Below are 20790 nucleotides of genomic sequence, written 5' to 3'. Positions count from 1 at the left end.
AATATATGGTATCAGATTTAAAAAGTAATTAAAGCAATTATCATTATACATGTTAATAAATGTACACTTTCAAGAACTTTCTTTGGCCTACTTCATGACTATAAAATTTTAAATATAGGCCTGGTGCGGTGGCTCATGTTTGTAATCCCAGCACTCTGGGAGGCCTAGGTGGGCAGATCACTGAGGTCAGGAGTTCGAGACCAGCCTGGCCAACATGGTGAAATCCCGTCTCTACTAAAAATGTAAAAATTTGTTCGGTGTGGTGGTGCACACCTGTAATCCCAGCTACTTGGGAGGTTGAGGCAGGAGAATCACTTGAACCTGGGAGGTGGATGTTGCAGTGAGCTGAGATTTCACCACCACACTCCAGCCTGGGCAACAGGACGAGACTCCCTCTCAAAAAAAAATAAATAAATAAAATAATAATTATAGAAAAAGCTCAGAGATAATTAGTAGTATATGTAAAGATACTTAAAAATAGTCTGATTCATTATTCTGGGGGAATATTGTTTGGAGGGCGGGCAGTGTCATGCCATATTTGACTTATTTTCAAACTGTAGTTTTATGTGCACATAAAAGGCATATGCTGAGGTCCTGGGGGAAAAAATTCTCAAATATGACAATCAGCTTTACTCTGGAGAAGAGCACACCGAGGTTGGAATGTCCCTAATATTTCATAGAACCTTCCAGAGGAGTTTTGCCAGAATTATTGTTTTGTCCTCTGCTGTTCAGTAGAAAGTTTATATTCAAAGCTCTAATGCCCCTAGTTTCAATGATACTTTTTGTGGATGACTCATTTCTGTCCAATATTTTCCACTTGATTATATTTCAACAAAATATTTTTAGATATACTAAAGAAAAATTGTCACTTAAAACTATTAATAATTCAAGTTTTACATGAAAAGCAGTAACACTGTCCTCGCTGAAGATTATTGACCAGGGTTCACGTTGACAACTTAGAGTATCTGGATAAAATTCATAAACGGAAATGCTCAACTTTGAATAAGTTTCTGCTCTTTGTATGAGTCCATGTCACATGTGGAAACATCTCGGTTCTTATGAGTATTGCAGTTAGGCTTTGATTATAATCCCCTCCCTGACTCCAGACAGTCTCCTTCAATCCCAGCTCCCCTGGGGGAATTCTGAGAATCATTTCTGTGGCTCTCAGGCTGAGATAGGAATCTAGTCCTCAGACCATCTAAAAACCCATATGTTATCCAAGAGTGAACACTTTTCTTCTCCTCTAGGATATAAATAAGGAGGAAGGTAAAGAGGCATGAGAAGGAGACTTTCCTTTCTGCTGGTGTTCTAGAAGTGTTTTAAACAAAGACATATTCAAGAGCACTGTGTATTTATTCAGAAGGAGGGGAGTGATGAGACTGTGTTTCCTCAGCAGGTGCCAGAAAAGCTAAAATCAAAACAAAACCCTAGATTGGAAGGGCTGCATGATAGCCAGGGAAAAAAAGTGAAACCCTGTCTCTACAAAAAATACAAAAAAATTAGCCGGGCATGGCCCACGTGAGGCTGAGGCAGGAGAATCACTTGAACTCAGGAGGCGGAGGTTGCAGTAAGCCAAGATCGCGCCACTGCACTCCAGCCTGGGTGGGAGAGTGGGACCCCCATCTCAAAAAAAAAAAAAAAAAAAAAAAAAGTAGTTGGCAGATGAAACCATGACATCGAGAGAAATGAGGAAGAAGGTGGCGTGAATGGGTCTGGTGGCTACCCAGAAGCAGGCCCCAGATTTTATCTTCCTAGTCTTTACCCAACATTCGTGATTCCACACCATACTTCCCATTCCTACTCCACAGGCCTTCCCTGGATGACATTCCAGTCGTGGAACTCACCAGAGGTTAAGGCTCCTCCACAGCTCCAGTAGGTGGAGGAGGTGAAGGAATTTTCTATTTTCTGTTGCACAGCCATCTGGGGGTTTGGGTTAGGTGCACGCTTGTGATATCTTTCTTGAATCCCAAAGATATAGCAACATCACAGACAAGGGTGGTACTTGGCCTGGGCCATGCTTTAGCACTGTGTTACTTATAAACAATGCCACAAGCTAAATAAAATGATTGTAGGCCAGCCCGGAGATCTAACCAACAAGTCCATGCCCGTCTCTGTACGAAAACTGAGTTCCAAACCAAATGACAAAGGAAATTTTGAATAAATATGCTTAAAATTAGGGACTATATGTGTACGAAAGCAGGATAAATTCCTCTACTAAATCAAGAAAAAATATGTAATATGTGGGCCACACTAAGAAAACATTTGAAAGTGTTTAAAATATTTACAGTAAGATGTGTAGTAAGTGAGGCTGTCTGAGATTAAATAGGCTGTTTCATTGAAGATGACCCCTGGACATAAAGTAGAATCTAAGAAAACATTTTTATACCTTTAAAAATCAGCACTGTATTCACTACTGTATTTTCAAGGTAGGTCTTAATATTATGTAACATAATATGTAATAAATGTAATATACAGACAATATGTTACATAATATTAATATAATATGTAATGTAATATTAAGACCTACCTTGTTGTATACATTGAAAATATTTTCCTAATGTATCTACTTTTGCTCATGATTATTTTTTTTTTATATCTTGAATATTTTAAAGAACAGGAACTGGCAACTCAGGAGTGAAAAATAAAAATTTAATAAACACAAAAGTTAAAAAATTAAAGCAACAAGGGAATTCCAAAAATAAATTCATTTATGCAGCAACAGAAAAGAAATTTCAAAAGCATTCATATATGATATGGGTTTTTTTCAAAATGAGGTTTTGCTCCCAGTAATAAATTGAAGATTCAGGTCAAGAAAAATCACAGAAACAAGATCTTGTTGGATTTAGCATAAAATGCCCAATCCTGCTCAATGCCCTGCTTTTGTATCCATTACCATTATGTTGGACTTAGAATCCTGGGCACATTTTGGCCACAGTACCCATTTTAACAGTGGAGTAGAATGTGTAATTTAGCCTGCTAAGATTTGGCTTTTAAGGCGTCAAAGGGAGAAAAGCAACCAAATGCTAAAATGCAGTAAAAGGAACAGTAAGATTAATATAATGTACGGGACATGGATGTGTGTCTTTATGTATTGTCATCATCTTACACATTCTCAGACTGGTGGGATGATGCTGCCATATAACAAATTTTCCAGCAAAAAACTAGGTTTTTTTTTCTTTTTAGTTCTTTGCCTGTGTGTGTGTATGTGTGTGTGTGTATCAGAGAGAGGGACAGAGAAAGAGAGGGATGATGAGGAAGAGAGAGAGAGAGAGGTTAACAAAAACCACTCAATTGTGTGTAAAATCTAGGTGCAAAGGAAAAATCAAAAAGAGTACTGGAGGGGGATTTCAGGAGGCTTGTCTGTGCCACCAGTCAGATTTGTGCCCTTTCGAGCCTTAGTTTCTCACTTGGCTTGTATCACACTGGCACCTCTGCAGTGCAGTGAGTAGTTTAGCCAGTTCACCATCTGTCATCCCCAGTAAGCCCTCAGGAAGTGCCAAAATAGCCAATCAATGGCAAAATGGAAACCAAAGGAGGAAAATGTTTAAAGAAGGAGAGCTCCCATATTCTCTTCTATTTCTTTATTACTAACCATCCCCCATTAAAGCTCGGTGGTGAGGCCCATTCTTTCGGCGTCACCATTTACTTTCTGATATGACCCTTCTCATATGATAAGGACTCTGACTGTAATTACTTGTACATTTGTGTATCGCCTGTCCCCCTCACCATGTAAGACCCACGAGAGCAGGAACTGCTGTTTTCATTGCTGTATTCCCACAATTCTGAACTGTACATGGCTCAAGGTGGGTGGTTTTTTTTGTCTTTGTTTTTGTTTTTTTTTTGCCAGAGTCTTGCTCTCTTGCCCAGGCTAGAGTGTAATGGCGCAATCTCGGCTCACTGCAACCTCCACCTCCCAGGTCCAAGCGATTCTCCTCCCTCAGCCTCCCAAGTAGCTGGGATTACAGGTGCCCACCACCACACCTGGATAATTTTTATATTTTTAGTAGAGATGGGGTTTCACCATGTTGGCCAGGCTGGTCTCGAATTCCTAATCTCACATGATCCACCCACCTCAGCCTCCCAAAGTGCTGGAATTACAGGCATGAGCCATCATGCCCAGTTCAAGGTGGGTTCTTAGCGTACATTTGTTGAGAGAAGATATAAAGATATGTTGCCACAGACATGGTTTCATTTAGAAAGAAGACACCTTTGCACTCCATTCCTTGCCTTATGAAAACAGAATTCTTGAAGGGAAATGTGGCAACCGTAAAGAATTTTTAATGCAAAAAGAACCACTTTATACTATAAGATTTTATTAAATGAAAACCTAGGTCCAATCAGACATTGTCCTTGTCAATCCTTAATCCTTTATTTGGGGAAATGACCACTCAGATCTTTTGTCTGTTTTTTTAAATTGTGGTAAAATAGACATAGCATAAAACTCACAATTTTCACCATTTTCAAGCTTACAGTTCAGTGGCATTAACTCCATTCACCTGGTTGTGCCACCATCACCACCCTCCATCTCCAGAACGTCTCCTCATTCCAAACACAACCTGCCCCCGTTAGAGAATAACTCCACAACCTCCTTTCCTGCCAATCCTAAATCCCTTCCTCCTTCCATACCTTCTTTCCTGCCCTCCCACCCTTTCTGTTCTCCTTCCCATTTGGGGCTTCACAGTGAGACCCCTGGCTCTTCCTGCTTGTATACCTGAATCATCATTAAGATCCCCATTTGGGTTCTCATTTACCTCTGTGGTTTCACTACAACTAAATTAAACTTACACTTTTTCCCTTTACAGTTGCTCCTGCAGGCTGCCTAAAATATTCATCCTCAACTAGTGTTGTTCCGTTTACCTGAGATCAATTTGAAAGTCAGGTTCTGTGGGGATGGTGAAGAAAAATAGTATCTTTGTTTTAAAATAATTATTGTTAAAAATTAAAAAGTAAGTTTCAATTGAGAGGATTCCTTTTGATAGACTCTTTTCAGACAGAAGTTGTGTGCCAGTTTTCCCACCCTGGGAAGAGTGAATGGTGCCTTTTCACCCCTCAAATTTGGATTCTCTTGCTATTCTCGCCAAGCAGCAATATTTTCACACCATTTCTGATATTGAGCTTGGACTTTAAAAAGTTTTTGCTTCTACTAAACTTTCGGCTCAACTAGTCAAAACTTTTCAAAGCAATAAACTCAGTAGTTCAGAGTTTTTAAGGGGAGTCGTATGAAGAGGTTCATCCCAAGCCTACACTGACCATAGACTCCAATATAATTCAAACATGGTAGGTTCATAAGAGAACGGGATTTGCAGGCAGGCAAGCCTGAGGTCTACATGTATCCGTCATTTCCTACCTGCTTGAATCTTAAGCAAATTATTCTCCAAGGTGTGCTCACATATGGATATGATACTCACAATGGATAAGAAATGTCACATAGTTATGCTGAGTAGTAAAAGAAATAATGTATATACACATCTGACATGTAATAGTGGGTTTTGCTAAATGTTGGTTCTGTTTCCTTAGCCTATTATTTTAGGATTCATAATCCTAAATAATTTCTTTTCAGTTTCTATTTAAATAGACATTCAAATAATACCATGGGTAACTTAAATATTATATGATCTGTATGGCACCCCATATGTTGGAAATAAACTTGGTTTTGATGAGATTAAGATTCTTAAAAATGAGCACTTCATTCCATTTCTGTATATGTATCTCCTGAACTGTCACTGATGACAAAGTATAAACTGAATTTCTCTGATTTTTTCTTAAAGCATTGACTGTCAATTCATGTTAATCATTTTTCAAACTGAAATATTTTATTACAAAAGCATCAACAACCACCAGCTCATGATAATCAGCGTCCACTGCAGTAGGAAGTTGATGTCCCATGAAGGGCAGGATTTCCCATTCTTTAAAGTTAAACTTGGTTCAAACCCAGCTTCTAGGCTTAAGAGATATGTTACCATAGATAAGTCACTAAACATCTTTTATTCTTAGTATTACTAATTTCTAGAGTGGAAATTAAAAATTTTTTCTAACTTACAGGGTTGGTGTGAGGATCAGATAATGTATTTAACAAGTGCTTGGGGGTAGTAAGCATATAATAAATGCCACTGTTATTATATAGTAACATTTCAATTATTTTCAAGTAATGTTTCAATTAAGTAATATTATACAGTAATATTTCAATTATTTTCATTTCCTGGTATAAGCCACAAAATATGAATATGTTGATAAGGCATAGTGTTTATTAATAATTCTTAGATCAGTGTGCTTAGAGTAAATGACTCTCTATGGACACCTCTGTGAATCCAGTCTTGTCTGATAAACATCTGTCTTTCAAGCTCCAAGCCTTCACCTCTCCCCACATAGGTTCCACATAAGCAGTGGAAAGATGGAGGGGACTTTCTAGTTTATGTTAAACCAATCAACCAACTGATCAAAAACTCCAACCCAACAACTCTTAAATACCTTTGTCCAAGGCAAAGGAACACAATGGAATTTTTCTTCTCATTCTTTACACACTTCTTAGCTTTCCCCATTTTAACTTTTTCCCCTGTGCAAAGCCATTCTTAATGTTACAAGGTTTGAGAAAAGCAAAGAAAAGGATATGAACAATAGGAATCGGTTTAAGCAATTCCTTCTGTCCTAGATCCTCTGAACTAAAGTGGTTCTCTGGACCTTTTGCATATTTTAGTATAACCATGACAAATATTGAAAGAATGATTAATGGAACAGTTATGAAATTATTACTAGGAAAACATACTTGGAGTAAAGGAGGGAATTAGGTTTAACTTCAAGTATCTTTTTGATTCCTCAAAAACCGTTCTAAATTGTAGGGAGGAAGCAAAGTTATTGTATTTAACAAAGTTCGAATAAAGGTACAGCCTGCTTATTCAAGCTGAATAGAAGTTTGATGGAGGGGAAAGAGGACTGAGCATGCTGTTAGAAGACTGAGTTTAATCCTAATCCCTTATTGTAACCTTGACTAAGGTTAGTTAACCACTCTAGGACCTTTTCCTCATGGGAAATATGAAATATTAGGAGCTTCAGGAAAGTTCTAAGTCTGGCTTTACCACTTATTGTTATAGTATGATCTTGAGCAAGTTCTTCAACTTCTCTAAACTGGAGTTTCCTCATCACTAGAGAGGGGATCATAATAGTCCTTTATAGGACATGTTGGGTTGCAATGACATAATTCATACAAAAGGCTTAGCCCAGTGTCTGGCACGTGGTCGGTTCTTTGTGAGGGTAGCTGAGTTATGTTTTCGCTGCCTGTATGCTCTGGAGCAGTTCAAGGCACCTTACATGATCCTTTAAAGCACTTTCTCAGGAAGGCAGTGTGGTGAAAGGGAGACAACATTGTTCTAGGCAGGACTCGGTGATCAGGTCCTGGGCCTGGCTCTCTTGCTATGTGTGTGAATTGGGTAAGCTACTTTGCCCATCTGGGCTCCTATTCCAATTTATAATGTAATTCGCATCATAATTTTTCTTTTTTATGTTTTGTAGAGGTATGGCATGATGGTGGCAAATCTGCTCTTATGACTTACTGCCTTTCATATCTATGATGTAATTGATGCTGGTCTCAAGTCAGACCTACAATGCCTGATGTACCTGTGATTAGGGGAAAATGGGCAACATTCTGCAATGATCACCTTAAAGATGCTGCTTCCAGAAATGCATTGCAGCAAGCAGTAAAGATTATAGGAAATTTATTGACATATGCTCTGAGATCTTTGAATACTCCAGAGCAAGGGGAGCAATGATAGGAATAATATAATTTGATCATCGAAAGTAAAACAAAGAGACCAAAAGCTCTAATATTTTGTATTTGATGCTAAAGCATGATGAATTCTAACTGCTAGATTAGCTAAAGTTTGTCATACACTGGTGTCAGAAAATACCAGTCAACAAATGTGTCCTTTATAGTACAAATCAAAATGAAGGGGCGTAAATGAGAACCATCCTTTTTATGGTCGGTGGGAGAGGGGTCTCATAGGAGTGTTATGTGACAGAGAGGAGAAAGGCACTGAAATCCACAGACACCACAGAAGTCAGAGAACAGCCTCTGGGTGAGCAAAGGCAAGCCAGGGATCACGGAGCCTCTCTGAATTTCCCTACTTCTGAATGCTTCACCCTTTTCCCCTCAAATGTTCTCTTTTCTCTCTATCCCAATTTCATCACTTTGTCGATAAAGCAGCTTTCTCACCGGTTAGCTTAACTCGGGCTGGCTGTCCCTGCACACCTCTACTCACTCACTTCCAGTTGATTTGAGTTTCCAAGCCTCTCATGGAATCTGTCCTGTCCTGTTCTCGTCCTGAACTTTAAGGCCCTCCATACCTGACCTCCTTCTGATCCACTCAGCTGCACTTTCTAGGACTGCCCCACCACATCCTCCTCCTCACGCTCCCTGGTGTCTCCCACTCACCCCACTCACTGGCTCACATGAGCCACAGTGTCCCCTCTTCTTTAGATCTGATGCAATCATAGCTGTTCTATCTGCTTCTATCATGAGATAAAGTCAGATGGATTCTGAAGTTCCTTTCTAAACCACATATGCTATCGAGGAAGAATGTTAAACAAGGGGAAAAGCATTGACCTCAAGGTCAGGCAGCTGTGAAGCCAAAGGCAGGCTCTGCTACCTACTGGAGCTGTGATCAAACATGTGATGTCTTCGCATGTAAAGGAGGGAAATAGAGTCCTGGTGGGTTTAATATGATAGTATGTGGAAAGCAGGTGGCCGGTGCATGGGTAAGCATGGGTTCCCTTTTCTCTTTACCCTACCTCATCTCCACCTCTTCAATTTCCAGCTGGTCAGGGTGTCAGGAATAACCTCACCTGTCCCTTCTCTGTCTCATTCCTACACACCCCTCAGACCTATGACACTTCAGGGATGAGGCCGTGCCATGGCACTTACTTTCCAGGCAGCAACACTTGCCTGCTGGACTTTGTGTTTTATGACATTCTCTGCTTGTTTCAGATCTGTTTGACTAGGCAGTGAGTTCCTAAGTATGGTTAGCATTTCCCCAACCTGGTGGCCTCTGGAGTGGTCAGCAGACCCAGCCCAGTCTGACCTTGGGAGTCACTGCCTCCAGCAGTGTCACCCCAGAGGAATGTCAGAAGGGGCTGAGAGGTGAGAGCAAATGCCAGTGTATCTTTGACATGTGGTAGCATCTTATGTGTTTGGAGCCTTGGTCTCGGGTTTGTCTGTCCTCCACATCCACCTACACAGAGAAACTGTCACCTTCCCCAAATGTGCGGGCAGACGTGTGAGAAGGTAGGCAGCAGGGGCACAGCTTGGGTGGATAACGGCCCATGAGGAGGAATTCCATTCCATTCACAGCAACTCTTATAAAGAAGAAAACCCTGCCCATCGTTCATCCCTTGAAAATGGACCCGAATTCCTTCACTGCAGCAGGTCTCTCCTTCCTTACAAATCTAGAGGTGGAAATAAACACCGATATAGGATGAACTATATATTCATGTTGCTCCAATGAGAAAACCTAAAATTGGAGAAATGGAGCATGATTTTACTACCATCAACAAAAGCCAAAATAAGACTGGGAATATGACTAAAAAAGACCCCCCTCCAGTTCCATCAAAATGCAAAGGAGGTCGGGCACGGTGGCTCACGTCTATAATCCCAGTACTTTGGGAGGCAGGTGGATCATGAGGTCAGGAGTTCGAGACCAGCCTGGCCAACATGGTAAACCCCATCTCTACTAAAAATACAAAAATTAGCTGTGTGTGGTGGCAGGCGCCTATAATCCCAGCTACTCGGGAGGCTCAGGCATGAAAATCATTTGAATCCAGGAGGCGGAGGTTGCAGTGAGCCAAGATTGAACCATTGCACTCTAGCATAGGTGACAGGGCAAGGCTCCATCTCAAAAAAAAAAAAAAAAAAAAAAAAAAAAAGCAAAGGAGGATGGGATGTGAGGTGTCATGCGAAGGACCATCCACAGGCAGGAATGTGCTGCATAAGGGACTCTTGACATTTTCTCTTCAGCTGCACAGAATTGGAGCTGATATGATGTCTCTATGTGCTATATACAAAAGAATTCTACCCAAGTTTCTCACCAAGAGGTGTAAATTATTCATGAAAAATGAAAATGTACTAGATTACAACACTTACATAACTGAGCCTTTTCTTAGAGAATCTGCAAATGCATTTATTAATTAAACTTCAGGGTTGGCCTGCAAAGCAGCTGCTGCCAAGGCAGGAACATAAAAAGTCTATTGTCTACTTATTTTCTAATTTCTTGAAGAGAAAAATTAATGTGCATCTATGTTGTTCTCATAGATCCAAGACCACCTAAGATAGAGTACCCCCCAACCTCTTCCCAGCCTTAATTTTTTTTTTTTTTTTTTTTTTTTAGCATACTAAGCAAGTCTGGATTCTGCTATCTTTAGCCATGCACACAGTGGAATTCAGCCTCAAACTGCCAAGGAGCTTGAACAAATAGCGTTCACTGAATGCAAATGCTGCAATTTTTATAGTTTTATTTTTTTACGCAAAGAAATTGAGGAGGTTTCAATCTCAATCCTTCAATCTCAATCCTTCTATCTCTCTCTACTCTCTCTCTCTCCTGCCTTCTCTGCAAAATATTTGATATGGCAATTCTGCCTCATCTGAAGTAACCACATCCATTCTCCAACCTGAATCCCCCCTCTACAGTTAGAATATAAGCAGTTAGAGGTGGCTAAAGGACTTAGGCAGTATGAGGCAGAGAGAGAGAAGTCTCGGCCCAGATTACTGTTTACAAGGGCTGGATTCTGACAGTTGCTGTCTCTGCTTTTTTGGAGAACAACATACGGGGGGCCCAGCTGCTTTCTGTAATCTGTTCCCAGGAACAAGCAAACTCCGAGAAAGGAGTGTTTCGCAGTTTGATCAGCCATACATACAGGCCGGCCACTTTACCGTGTATTTCAGGAGAGAGAGAGAGGACAGGAGCCTACTCCTCCCACACTGGGGCCTTGCTGAACCAAGATTTTTCTTGTGAACAAAATGCAGGCCCCAAAATGGGTCAAGTGGTGAATAGTGGGGAATGTTTAATGCCTCCTACATTTGTCTGAATATAGTCCAGACAGATGGCATTGAATAATAGATGTTTTATAAAACTCTGAGACGAGAGATGAAATAAAATACAATCTTACCTTTCTAGACTTCTTGGTTAGTACAGGTGGACTTACATATCCAAGAATCCATATACAAATAACTTTAAAGTTATGTTCATGTTTATAGGTCAGAAACAAGCTTTTCTCCTCCCTCTTCAATACTTTATAGCAGGCCAAATAAAACATAATATATGTCTGGTTACATGTAATTATTTTATCTTTCTGATAAGATATTGAAATTGATTATCATATATAATAAAACTATGCCAGGTAAGTCTAGAAAATGAGATTTTCTAATTTATCAAATATAAATAGAGGGCTATATGTATATGACATATTATCAACTAATTTCCAATAAGTTCTTCCTAAGGCCAACTCTCTGGTGAATGTACTTAATCTTTGGAGGAGGGTTCAGAAGATGTGATAAGACCTTGAGGTCATAATATTAAACATGAATCATCATTTTTGGAGACGTGATTAAGTGTTGGTTAACATATTGCCCAGAGTATAATCTGATTTCATTAGCTTCTAAAGCACTTCTTGTGATGCTCTGTAAAAAGATTCCCAATATTAATACGTAGGAATCTATTTCCCTAGCATGGACTCACGGGCCAGAATGAATTAGATGGATAATCTGTTCACTGTCCATAGAGCTCTGATTTGGAGACATGGACAATATACATTCACTCTACACCTGAGGGGACTCTTTCCTTCAAACGGAAGCCTGTGGTTGGAGGTAGGGGGTGAGCTTTTGTGGCTCTGAGTCTCATTTAGGTAGGAAATGGGAAGGCCCATGTGAAAGGTGAACACATTGCAGGTGTCCAAACAGCGAGGCCACCCGACTGCTGTGCTGGCAGGGACTGAGTTTCACAGCAGCCTCAATCTCTCTTTCTACCACGTGACATTTATTTAGACAGGTTTTGCCATAGTATGAAATCATTTCATGTTTCTCTTTTGCCAAAAGTAACACTCCCTTTGTAATGGGCAAAGGCAAGACAAAGTAGGCCACGTGCCAGCTGCCATTGTCCCAGTTTAGGCTCTTGTTAAAACCTCTTAATGGCCTCCACAGACTCTCCCGCCTCGAATCCATCTGCTTTCTCTTCCTAGAGTACCGTTTCCATCACTATCCTGCTTGAAAATCCTGCAGTGGCCAACTCAGGGCCGAACCCTTTAACTCGGTATCAAGGTCCCACACAATCAGAATCAAACCTACGCTGCAGCCGCTCCCACAAACAGATGCTCTGATCAATCTGAATGGGAGTTATTCTCCAGCTAAACTCGATGCTGCCCCAGCTTTCTTTGTAGACTTGCATTTGTCTTTCTATTTAATGATAGTGCCTTAAGGAATGTGCAAAGTCCTTGTAGAATTCAGAGGACAGGGAAAGTACTTCTTGCTGGGGGAGGAGGAGAGAGATGTTCAGGGAAAGATTCAGAGGATAAATTGTATTTTAATTGTGCCTTTAAGAGTGTTATTAAGTAAATTAAATGATCTCTGTATATAAATGAAGAAACTTAAAATGTATTTATTTGAAAATTGTTTTATCTCCCTTTGAAATAGAATATAACTTTGAAATAAAAAATACTAAACAAATTATAACTTAGAATATTATAATAATTTGAGCTCAGGAATTTTACTCTGCACTCTCATTTTATTAAAATTTCTTTTCTTATGAAAAAACAGGTAATCCATTACTAAGCTTTACCTCTCTTAATGTACATTCTAAGATTAAATTTGTTTCAATATAGGCATCTTTGACAGATTTACACATTCTGGTCCTTGGTCAATGGACTCAAATTGACTAATTTACATGCTACCTATCATTTCCCCCCGCCAACCAATTTTTTTTTGTTAACAAGCTATTTCTGAGATGATTAGTAGAGGTTAGGAACAAAGTCTATGACAAAAGAAACCCATGAACCTGTTTCCCTAAGACAAAGGACTAATTTTTTCTTAGGCTATCTTACTTCTATAAAAATTATTGATAATTTTCACTGGTTATTTTATCACACTGAAATAATAAGGTCCATTATATGGTTTCTTTCTTTCTTTCTTTTTTTTTTGAGACAGAGTTTCGCTCTTCTTGGCCAGGCTGGAGTGCAGTTGCGTGATCTCAGTTCATAGCAAACTCTGCCTCCTGGATTCAAGCGATTCTCCTGCCTCACCCTCCTGAGTAGCTGGGATTACAGGCATGTGCCACCATGCCTGGCTAATTTTGTATTTTTAGTAGAGACAGGGTTTCTCCACGTTGGTCAGGCTGGTCTCGAACGCCCAACCTCAGGTGATCTGCCCACCTTGGCCTCCCAAAGTGCTGGGATTACAGGCATGAGCCACTGCGCCTGGCCTTTTATATGGTTTCTAAAGATGACCTGGCTACTTTACATAGCTAGCTCAAGGCTCTGTTCAAATCCAGCTCATCTCTCCAGTGTAGGATTCATCTTAGCTTGAGCTGCTAAGGCAGTGTACCATCACGGTTAAATCAGGTCTTCTGGAGTCAGGTTTAAACTCCAGCAAGACCATGGAGAAGCTGTCTGACTTTGGCTGAGGTAGCTAACTTTTGTTTCAGTTTTACCACCTATCAAATGCGGGTGATGATCATTGCACCCATCTCATAAAACTATTGTGAAGAATTGAGTGTCTACATCTATACATAAGTATCCTCTCTTACACAGTATATAATAGAATGTATAATATGATATGTAATATATTACCTGAGAGAGACCATTTAGAATCATACCTGGCACATAATAAGAGGTTTATAATAATCATATTATTACTATTAGGTATAATTTGTCTGTTAAGGCCCAAATACCTTAATTGAAACAGAAAAGAGTGCTTAGTAAATTTGTTTATTATATTTTTGTTTCCTTATCTGTTCCTAAAGCTAAACAATCAAAAAACATTTTGTATTTCCCAAATATATTTGAATTCTGTCCTTATTTAATCTCAAACCACCAGTCCAAGTTCAGTGAAAACTGTTATTGGTGGCACTTTGATTCAGCCTGAGGATAGAGCAGCTTGTTCAGCTTGGCTCACCATGGGGTAACGTGTAAATTGCACTGGACCTAAGAAGCTGTCATGGGATGTTTAAACCTATCCTCTTTCTTCAATAAATGATTTGTATGTAATTACAAATGCTTATGAGATTTTTAAATATTTGAACTGACAGTCTGAATTGATCAAATTAACAAAAAATCTGTCAAAATCCAACTACATTTTGTGTTAAAGACAGAAAAGAAGGCAGGGTGCTTATCAGTCACTGAACTCTGGAATCATTAGTTCCACTTTCCATTCTATTTATGTTTATCTTTGTAATCTCATGCTTTGGGCCTAAAACAATAGTCACTGAACCTTTGGTTCACTGAATCTCAAAGCTGAGAGGGACTCCAGGGGCATCTAGTTCTACTCCTCCTTTCACAAATGAGGAAACTGAGATTCATTATGTTTAAATGACTTATATAATCCACATGGGTATGATTCTATTTGAGTTTAAAGAGTGAAATCTTAACAAGATGATAACTTGTTATTTTAGTCATTAACAAGCTCTGGGTTTCCTATGATTGGATGTTAAAAGAATTGCCAAGGTCTTTTGTCAATGCTTTGCTCTTTGAAACCTATTGAAAATACATAAAGAATATCATATCTGGAAATTTGTGTTCACTATAATTTATTTTTTCATGTTTTTCATGTGCAAGCAGACTTGCATCAAGAGCTGCTAAAGGATTTCTCTTCATCATTTAAGTGGAATCCAGCAGCAACTACTACATCTGATAAACTGCAAAACACAGAATATAGGATTCTTGAAGCTACTGTCAGGTACTCCTTTAATTATATTTCTTTGGATTAAATTGAAATGAAACTTCAGCTACGCTTGCAATTAAAGAAGTTGAAACTTCAATGTATTTCCTTTTCCATTCACACCCTGCCTGAAAGTGATGTATTTTAGCTTCTGAATATTCCATGCTTCCAACCTCTGCCTCCCTAGAAACACACACACACACACACACACACACACACACACACACACACACACAGAGAGAGAGAGAGAGAAACTTGAATATACGTATGGAATCTCTCAAAGTTTTTTTCTACCAAACGGAGCCAAAGAATCACTAGGCTTGAATGATATATATGACACATGGTCAAATATTTATCATGATAAAATAATTTATCCTACAACTCTAAAGTGTTTCTTTATCTTGGCTTCTTTTCCTTTCTTAAAAAAGATCTCTAAGTGCCCAAAAGGCTAAACTTACCATATAGAATTTCACTGTAACAAATACTACTATATTATACTTCAAACTTGTATTTTATTTTGAGACAGGGTCTCACTCTGTCACCCAGGCTAGAGTGCCATGGCACTATCATGGCTCACTGCAGCCTCAACCTCCCTGGGCTCAGGTGATCCTCCCACCTCAGCCTCCCAAGTAGCTGGGACTACAGGTGTATGGCATCATGCTGGCTGTTTTTTTTTTTCGTATTTTTGTACGGACCAGATTTTACCATGTTGTTCAGGCTGGTCTCCAACTCCTGGGCTCAAGTGATGCTCCTCCCTCGGCCTCCCAGAGTGCTGGGATTACAAGCATGAGGCGCTGCACTCAGTCCAAACTTTCTTATAAAAGCACTTTGTAACAAAGATTGGGTCAAAAATCACTAAACATAGTTCAAGGAGGCAGGACTTAAGACTTGAAAGAAACATGTATCCAGCTTCCCTATTGAGAGTGAATGATTGAGAAGAGCTTTGGACCTAATAATGGAAAGATGCAGTCTCTCTCCCTTCTCCCATCCCACATTAAATCATCATCATCATCATCATCACCGTCTTCCCAGCTAAGGAACTCATCCTTGCCTGCTCTTTGTTCTGTTTGTTTCGAAGCTGGGTTGGCTTTCCTCGGAGGACGGGTTGGCATTTTAGAGGTGGGAGTGAATTGCTGAAGAATCGTCCACAGTTGATTGACACCTGCCTCTGCACTGCTGTTCAGCCTCTCCTCCCTCCCCCACTCTCTGCTCTCTCCTGCTCTGTCACAATGCTGAGGGCACAGTCAGCACTGTCACGGGGTTTAACTTTTATTCCTGCATTCCTGTCCACTCACGCCTCTCTTTGTAGAGATGAAACCTGCAGAGCTGGAATCGTGGATTCACTTGAACGTGGAAAGCAGCATGACTCAGCCCTCCCAGCCTGCAGAATGCGGGTTGGGACTGCCATGATCCCCCAACACAATTTCCCCTAGTTTCTTTTATCCCTTGTCATCTTTTATTAGCAGAGCTGATTTTATTTTTAAAAACCCATGAAACAAAACTAAAAACCAAACCAAAATTGTTCTACTGTGAAGGGAGGGCATGCGCAATGAAGTATTTTCCCAGGCGAGGTGAGAGTTTCTGCTCATTCACCCTCACGCTGTCTCCTTGTGGCTAGAAGCACATGTTTGCAAGTTGGGAGGCTAGGGTCAGGAATACAGTCAGCTTGTGACCATAGAGTAGGAAATAGCAGCTGGCTGTCACTACGAAATAGTACATCCATGGTCTCACTGGCACATGCATTAAACCAACAGAGTTAAACGCTCCTCATCAGTTATATCCAGCCTTTGTGAGTTCAGCGGCACCCATGACTCTTCATTCTGGATGGTTTGGCTCTTAGGCCAGTATTGGAGCAGATTGTGAAGTGGGAGCCAAGTGAGTTTGGCAGAACCTAAGACCGAGGTCAAATGATCATAAGAATTATTCAGACCTCAAATATGACACTTAGGCCAAAGGGAAGACTTTCTAAGAGGAGAATTTCTTCCTCCACACAGATGATGGGGTCTGAATGAACCGAATTAAAATAGAGCCAGTTTTGAAGCACCCATGGGTGCGCATCTACGATTTTTATGTGGCCATTCACAAACCACTGGATAGGTAATGCTGTACTAAAAGGAATTTAAGCCTGTCAGGTTAATTACACAATATTAGGTACGAAAACAAACAGTGCAACACAAAACATAGCTACATCATTATTTGCAGTAAATGTTAACTCTAAATAAGTGCAACCTGTCTGTAAAATGCTTGCTATAAACTAATTAAAAAAATAAAATTTGATGGATAAACATGAAAAAAAAATTCTCACTGAGAATTTTTTTTTTAAATATCAGCACTCATTTAGAGTTTGGGATTTGTGAAAGAAAGCTTTAAAAGGAGCAAACCTGATTGGCTGTGGCTGTTGCTGCGAAGGGGACACTTGTTGCAGGAGTTGTTGCTGCAGAGACAGTGGCGGACGTAGCGCTGTGCATCATGGGTACTTTCAGGAGGGGAACCATGGGAGCAATGAACAGGAGGGTGTAGCATTATGGTAATAGAAGTGGTATTTTGGCATGGTGAATATCAGAGCAGCAAGCCATCATGGGTTAAACCAGCAGATGGCATGCAATCACAATGCAAAGCAAGGAAGCATGGGAGAGAAATAAAAAAGGGAAAATAGCTTATTACAAGTACAATTAAAGGAAGTTTTAAAACATAATCAGTGATTCCCAGAAAGGCCAAAGCAGATTACTTTGGTTGATGTATTTACAAACATTTTACTTCTAACAATAGATCCATTCCCAATTCAGAGTATACGGTGTATGTAATAATGGTTGTTTCTAAAATTGTGAAAGGTGATATCTGATGAAGCAAAAATATGTGATCATCACTTTTAATCATAAATTCTGAGACATCCAAATCTCTATATGGAGGCCTAATTTGGGATAGGATGTTCTTTGGAATTATGGTGAAATTGAATTTTTTTTTTCAATTTGGAACTGCTTACATGAAATGGAACTGCTGTGGGTTGTGGTTTATTTGAATCAATAAACGATGGAGCAAACATCATAGCCTTGATGCAAATTATAACACAGTTACTCTGAAATAGCCAGGCAAAATTTGCAATGTTCCTTTTTCTTGACTCTAAATAGATCTAATCCACATGTCTTAAAGACAGACGTTTGTACCAAGGCATTCATGTGTGTGAAGACAACTATCTGCTATTAAAATTGAATGGCTAAGGGAATGCTGAGGTCCAGAAAAATCATGCCAAATAAATCAACACTTAAAATTAGAAAAGATAATTAAGTTAAGAAGCTCAGACATTCGTTTCAAAATATATCCATTTATAATTTGTAAAAAATGAATACTTCTGGGAAACTCTGATCGCTCTAACACACAGCAAAGAGGAGATAAAGGCACACCACTATGAAACTTTCAAACATTGATGAAATTAGCCTGCCTCGCTGATAGAGTAAGCTCTGTTCCTTACGCTATACCATATAAACTATAAAGAGAAACAAAACACAAATCATTAAAAAGCAGACTCGTACTTGTGGCTTTATGTTTTTGTAGTGATTGTTCTAGCACAAGAGGTCACATTAAAACCGTCATTTTCTTAAATATACAAGTACATTTTTAAAAACCTATATGTTAACTCTAAAGCCAAATAAGCCTTCAAATCTACTACTTCCTGTAGCATTTCTACCATCTCTGAAATAAATTTCAAGCAAGTGAAGGTATTGTACATCATATAAAAGACAAATAAAAAAGGTTGAAACCTACCAATACTGGTAGCGGGTGTCATGCACAAAACTGACCCTGATGTCATGCAATGGTGGGTGGAAAAAGTGAATAAAGGGAAAGAAACAGGTTAGCGGTTTAGAGTTAACATTCAAAGTGAGATTGAAGCACAACCAGAAATAAGTAGGGTTAGTTAACACAGTCTTTTAGGGCCATTCACATTGTCAGTACAGACACAAATATATCAGACTTATTTTAAGCCAATATTATTCCAAGCTCACTCCTTAGACCACTGTCCACACTTTCTATTCATATGCATCGACATGATTCTAATAAGAATGACATGTGATAATGCTGTGGTGTCCTTCCTCTAAGACCTCAAAGTATTTTACAGACATTATCAAGTTAATCCTCCAAGGTAGGAAGTAGGTATTTTACAGATGAAAAATCTGAGGCATAGTAACTCCTCCAAGGTCATGCATGGTGTGGGTCAAGGGGAAGGGTAGAAATAGAATTCTCTTCCTAAATCCAGGTCATCTTTTATATTCAGTAGAATACACTGAACTTCCTGCATTAAAAGTTTACTTGTTTGTTTGACTGTAAATGTTTTGTGTCAACAATGGTATGAAAATAAGAACAGTATTTAAGATTTAAGATATTCTCCAAATCAGAAACTTGCAGGGCAGGATGGGTGAATTTTAGATTACTGCTTGCAAGCCCAATCACCTAGGAAGACTGAGGTTCTTACAGGGAATGACCTGTATGAGCACATGGTCTTCTCTCTGTTGTAAGATTCATTGTGATAAAGGAGTAGTGCCTGGCAATAAAGCCTAAACACTGTAGAGGCAAAATAATGCAGAGTTGCAGCTGAGTTAGGACCGGGGCTAAGGAATTTTGTCATGACTACTACAAGGTGATCCCTGAGGAGGATTTCTGGCAAAACTAGGATATCTCAAGTTGGTGTCTGAGTGGGGAGGTAGGAGGTGGGAGGGGCGATTTCAACCCTTTCTTAGAAATAGCTGTCTTACTTGTGGTGGTCATAATTAACATACACGCATCAGGAAACTCTGACCATGAATATTATATTCATGCATGTTGTGGAGAACTGAAAGAAAACTGTATTGAAAGCTTTGGGGAATTATCTGCTACTGGTTCAGTTCCATGAAAAAAAAAGTAATACAAGGATTTAGATCACTGAAGACTGCGTGTCATGTAGGTGCCTGAGAAGTAGTTTCTTGTGAATATAGGAATGCCCTCTTAGAGTTTCAGAACTGACTTCTGAGATATTAGTTGGAGAATCTGAGATGTGTAGGTCTTCATTCTCTGTGGAGCTGTTCACGCTAGAGGGCAACTTTTTGCCTGAACTACATTTTGATCAAGCTAACATGACCTAGTCAGGAAAGGGGGCTATTTAACTGGGCTACAGCCATAGTCTTCAACAAATGTGGGCCAATACATCCAACTTAAACCTTTCTCCAGCCCTATTCTCTCATCTTCACAATCAAACTTCTGGAAATCTACCTGCACATAAATGTTTACTTCCCTATCCCTACTGAGTGTTCATTCCTCTTCAATTTGGCTTTCATTTGACCTCTGCACTTAAATTGTGAATGCCAATCACCAGGAAAATCCCATATTGCTGCAGCCAGCAGGAACTCTCCCATCCTCACCTCACTGTTCCTGATTCTCAGCAGCATTCAGCACTCCGCCCTTCCCTCCATCGGAAGCCACTGTCTTCCCTTAGATTTTTGATCACACTCACACACACACACACATACACACACATTTTTCTTTCTGGCAAGTCCCTTTGTCTACTTTGCTGAACAACCTTCCTTCCCTGAACTCACTCTCTCTATGCTGGAGTTCCTCAGGACTCAGTCATGTGTCCTTTTCATCTATGCTGCATTTCCTGTGGTGTATCATTCACTTCATGGGTTTGGATTCCAGGAGCTTCCATGTTTGTGTATCCCATGCAGATTTCTTCACGTTCTAGGTCCTTTCCTCTAAATGCCCCCCTCACCTCTCTGCTTGGATGTCTCATAAGTGTATCAAATGGAACAGGGCCGAACTTTGATCTTTTCACAGAAACTTTCTACGCCTCGGTCTATGGCCACACCACCCTGAAAGCGCCTGATCTTATCTGATCTCTGAAGCTAAGCAGG

General features: G+C 39.7%; 1 protein-coding gene and 1 long non-coding RNA gene across 18 annotated transcripts in view; one reads left to right on the top strand and one right to left on the bottom strand.

Annotated features, from left to right (window-relative positions):
- MBNL2 (muscleblind like splicing regulator 2) overlaps positions 1–20790 on the bottom strand; it is a 171665-nt gene that overhangs the window by 9820 nt on the left and 141055 nt on the right. For 3 of the 14 annotated variants that reach the window (XM_007960714.3, XM_007960718.3, XM_073014445.1), the window contains 2 exons: positions 18671–18706; positions 17290–17384 (listed from right to left, as the gene is read on the bottom strand). The exons of 5 other annotated variants lie outside the window; for them this stretch is intronic. In XM_007960714.3, coding sequence (XP_007958905.1) covers positions 17290–17384; positions 18671–18706 — 131 coding nt within the window. The remainder of the gene's footprint in view (positions 1–17289; positions 17385–18670; positions 18707–20790) is intronic. 6 more of the 14 variants (XM_007960713.3, XM_007960716.3, XM_073014444.1 and 3 more) reach the window with 2 other exon arrangements.
- Positions 1–20790, top strand: part of LOC103214690 (uncharacterized) — a 197840-nt gene that overhangs the window by 47776 nt on the left and 129274 nt on the right. For 3 of the 4 annotated variants that reach the window (XR_012092607.1, XR_012092608.1, XR_012092606.1), the window contains exon 3: positions 14809–14926. This is a non-coding gene — a long non-coding RNA (uncharacterized lncRNA). Of the gene's footprint in view, positions 1–14808; positions 14927–16217; positions 17345–20790 lie in introns of those variants that run through there. The other variant, XR_489690.3, reaches the window with a different exon arrangement.

Source organism: Chlorocebus sabaeus, chromosome 3, assembly GCF_047675955.1.
Source record: "Chlorocebus sabaeus isolate Y175 chromosome 3, mChlSab1.0.hap1, whole genome shotgun sequence".
NCBI lineage: Eukaryota > Metazoa > Chordata > Mammalia > Primates > Cercopithecidae > Chlorocebus > Chlorocebus sabaeus.
Note: the sequence above shows the minus strand (reverse complement) of the source record. Positions and strands in the feature narration are given on the sequence as shown.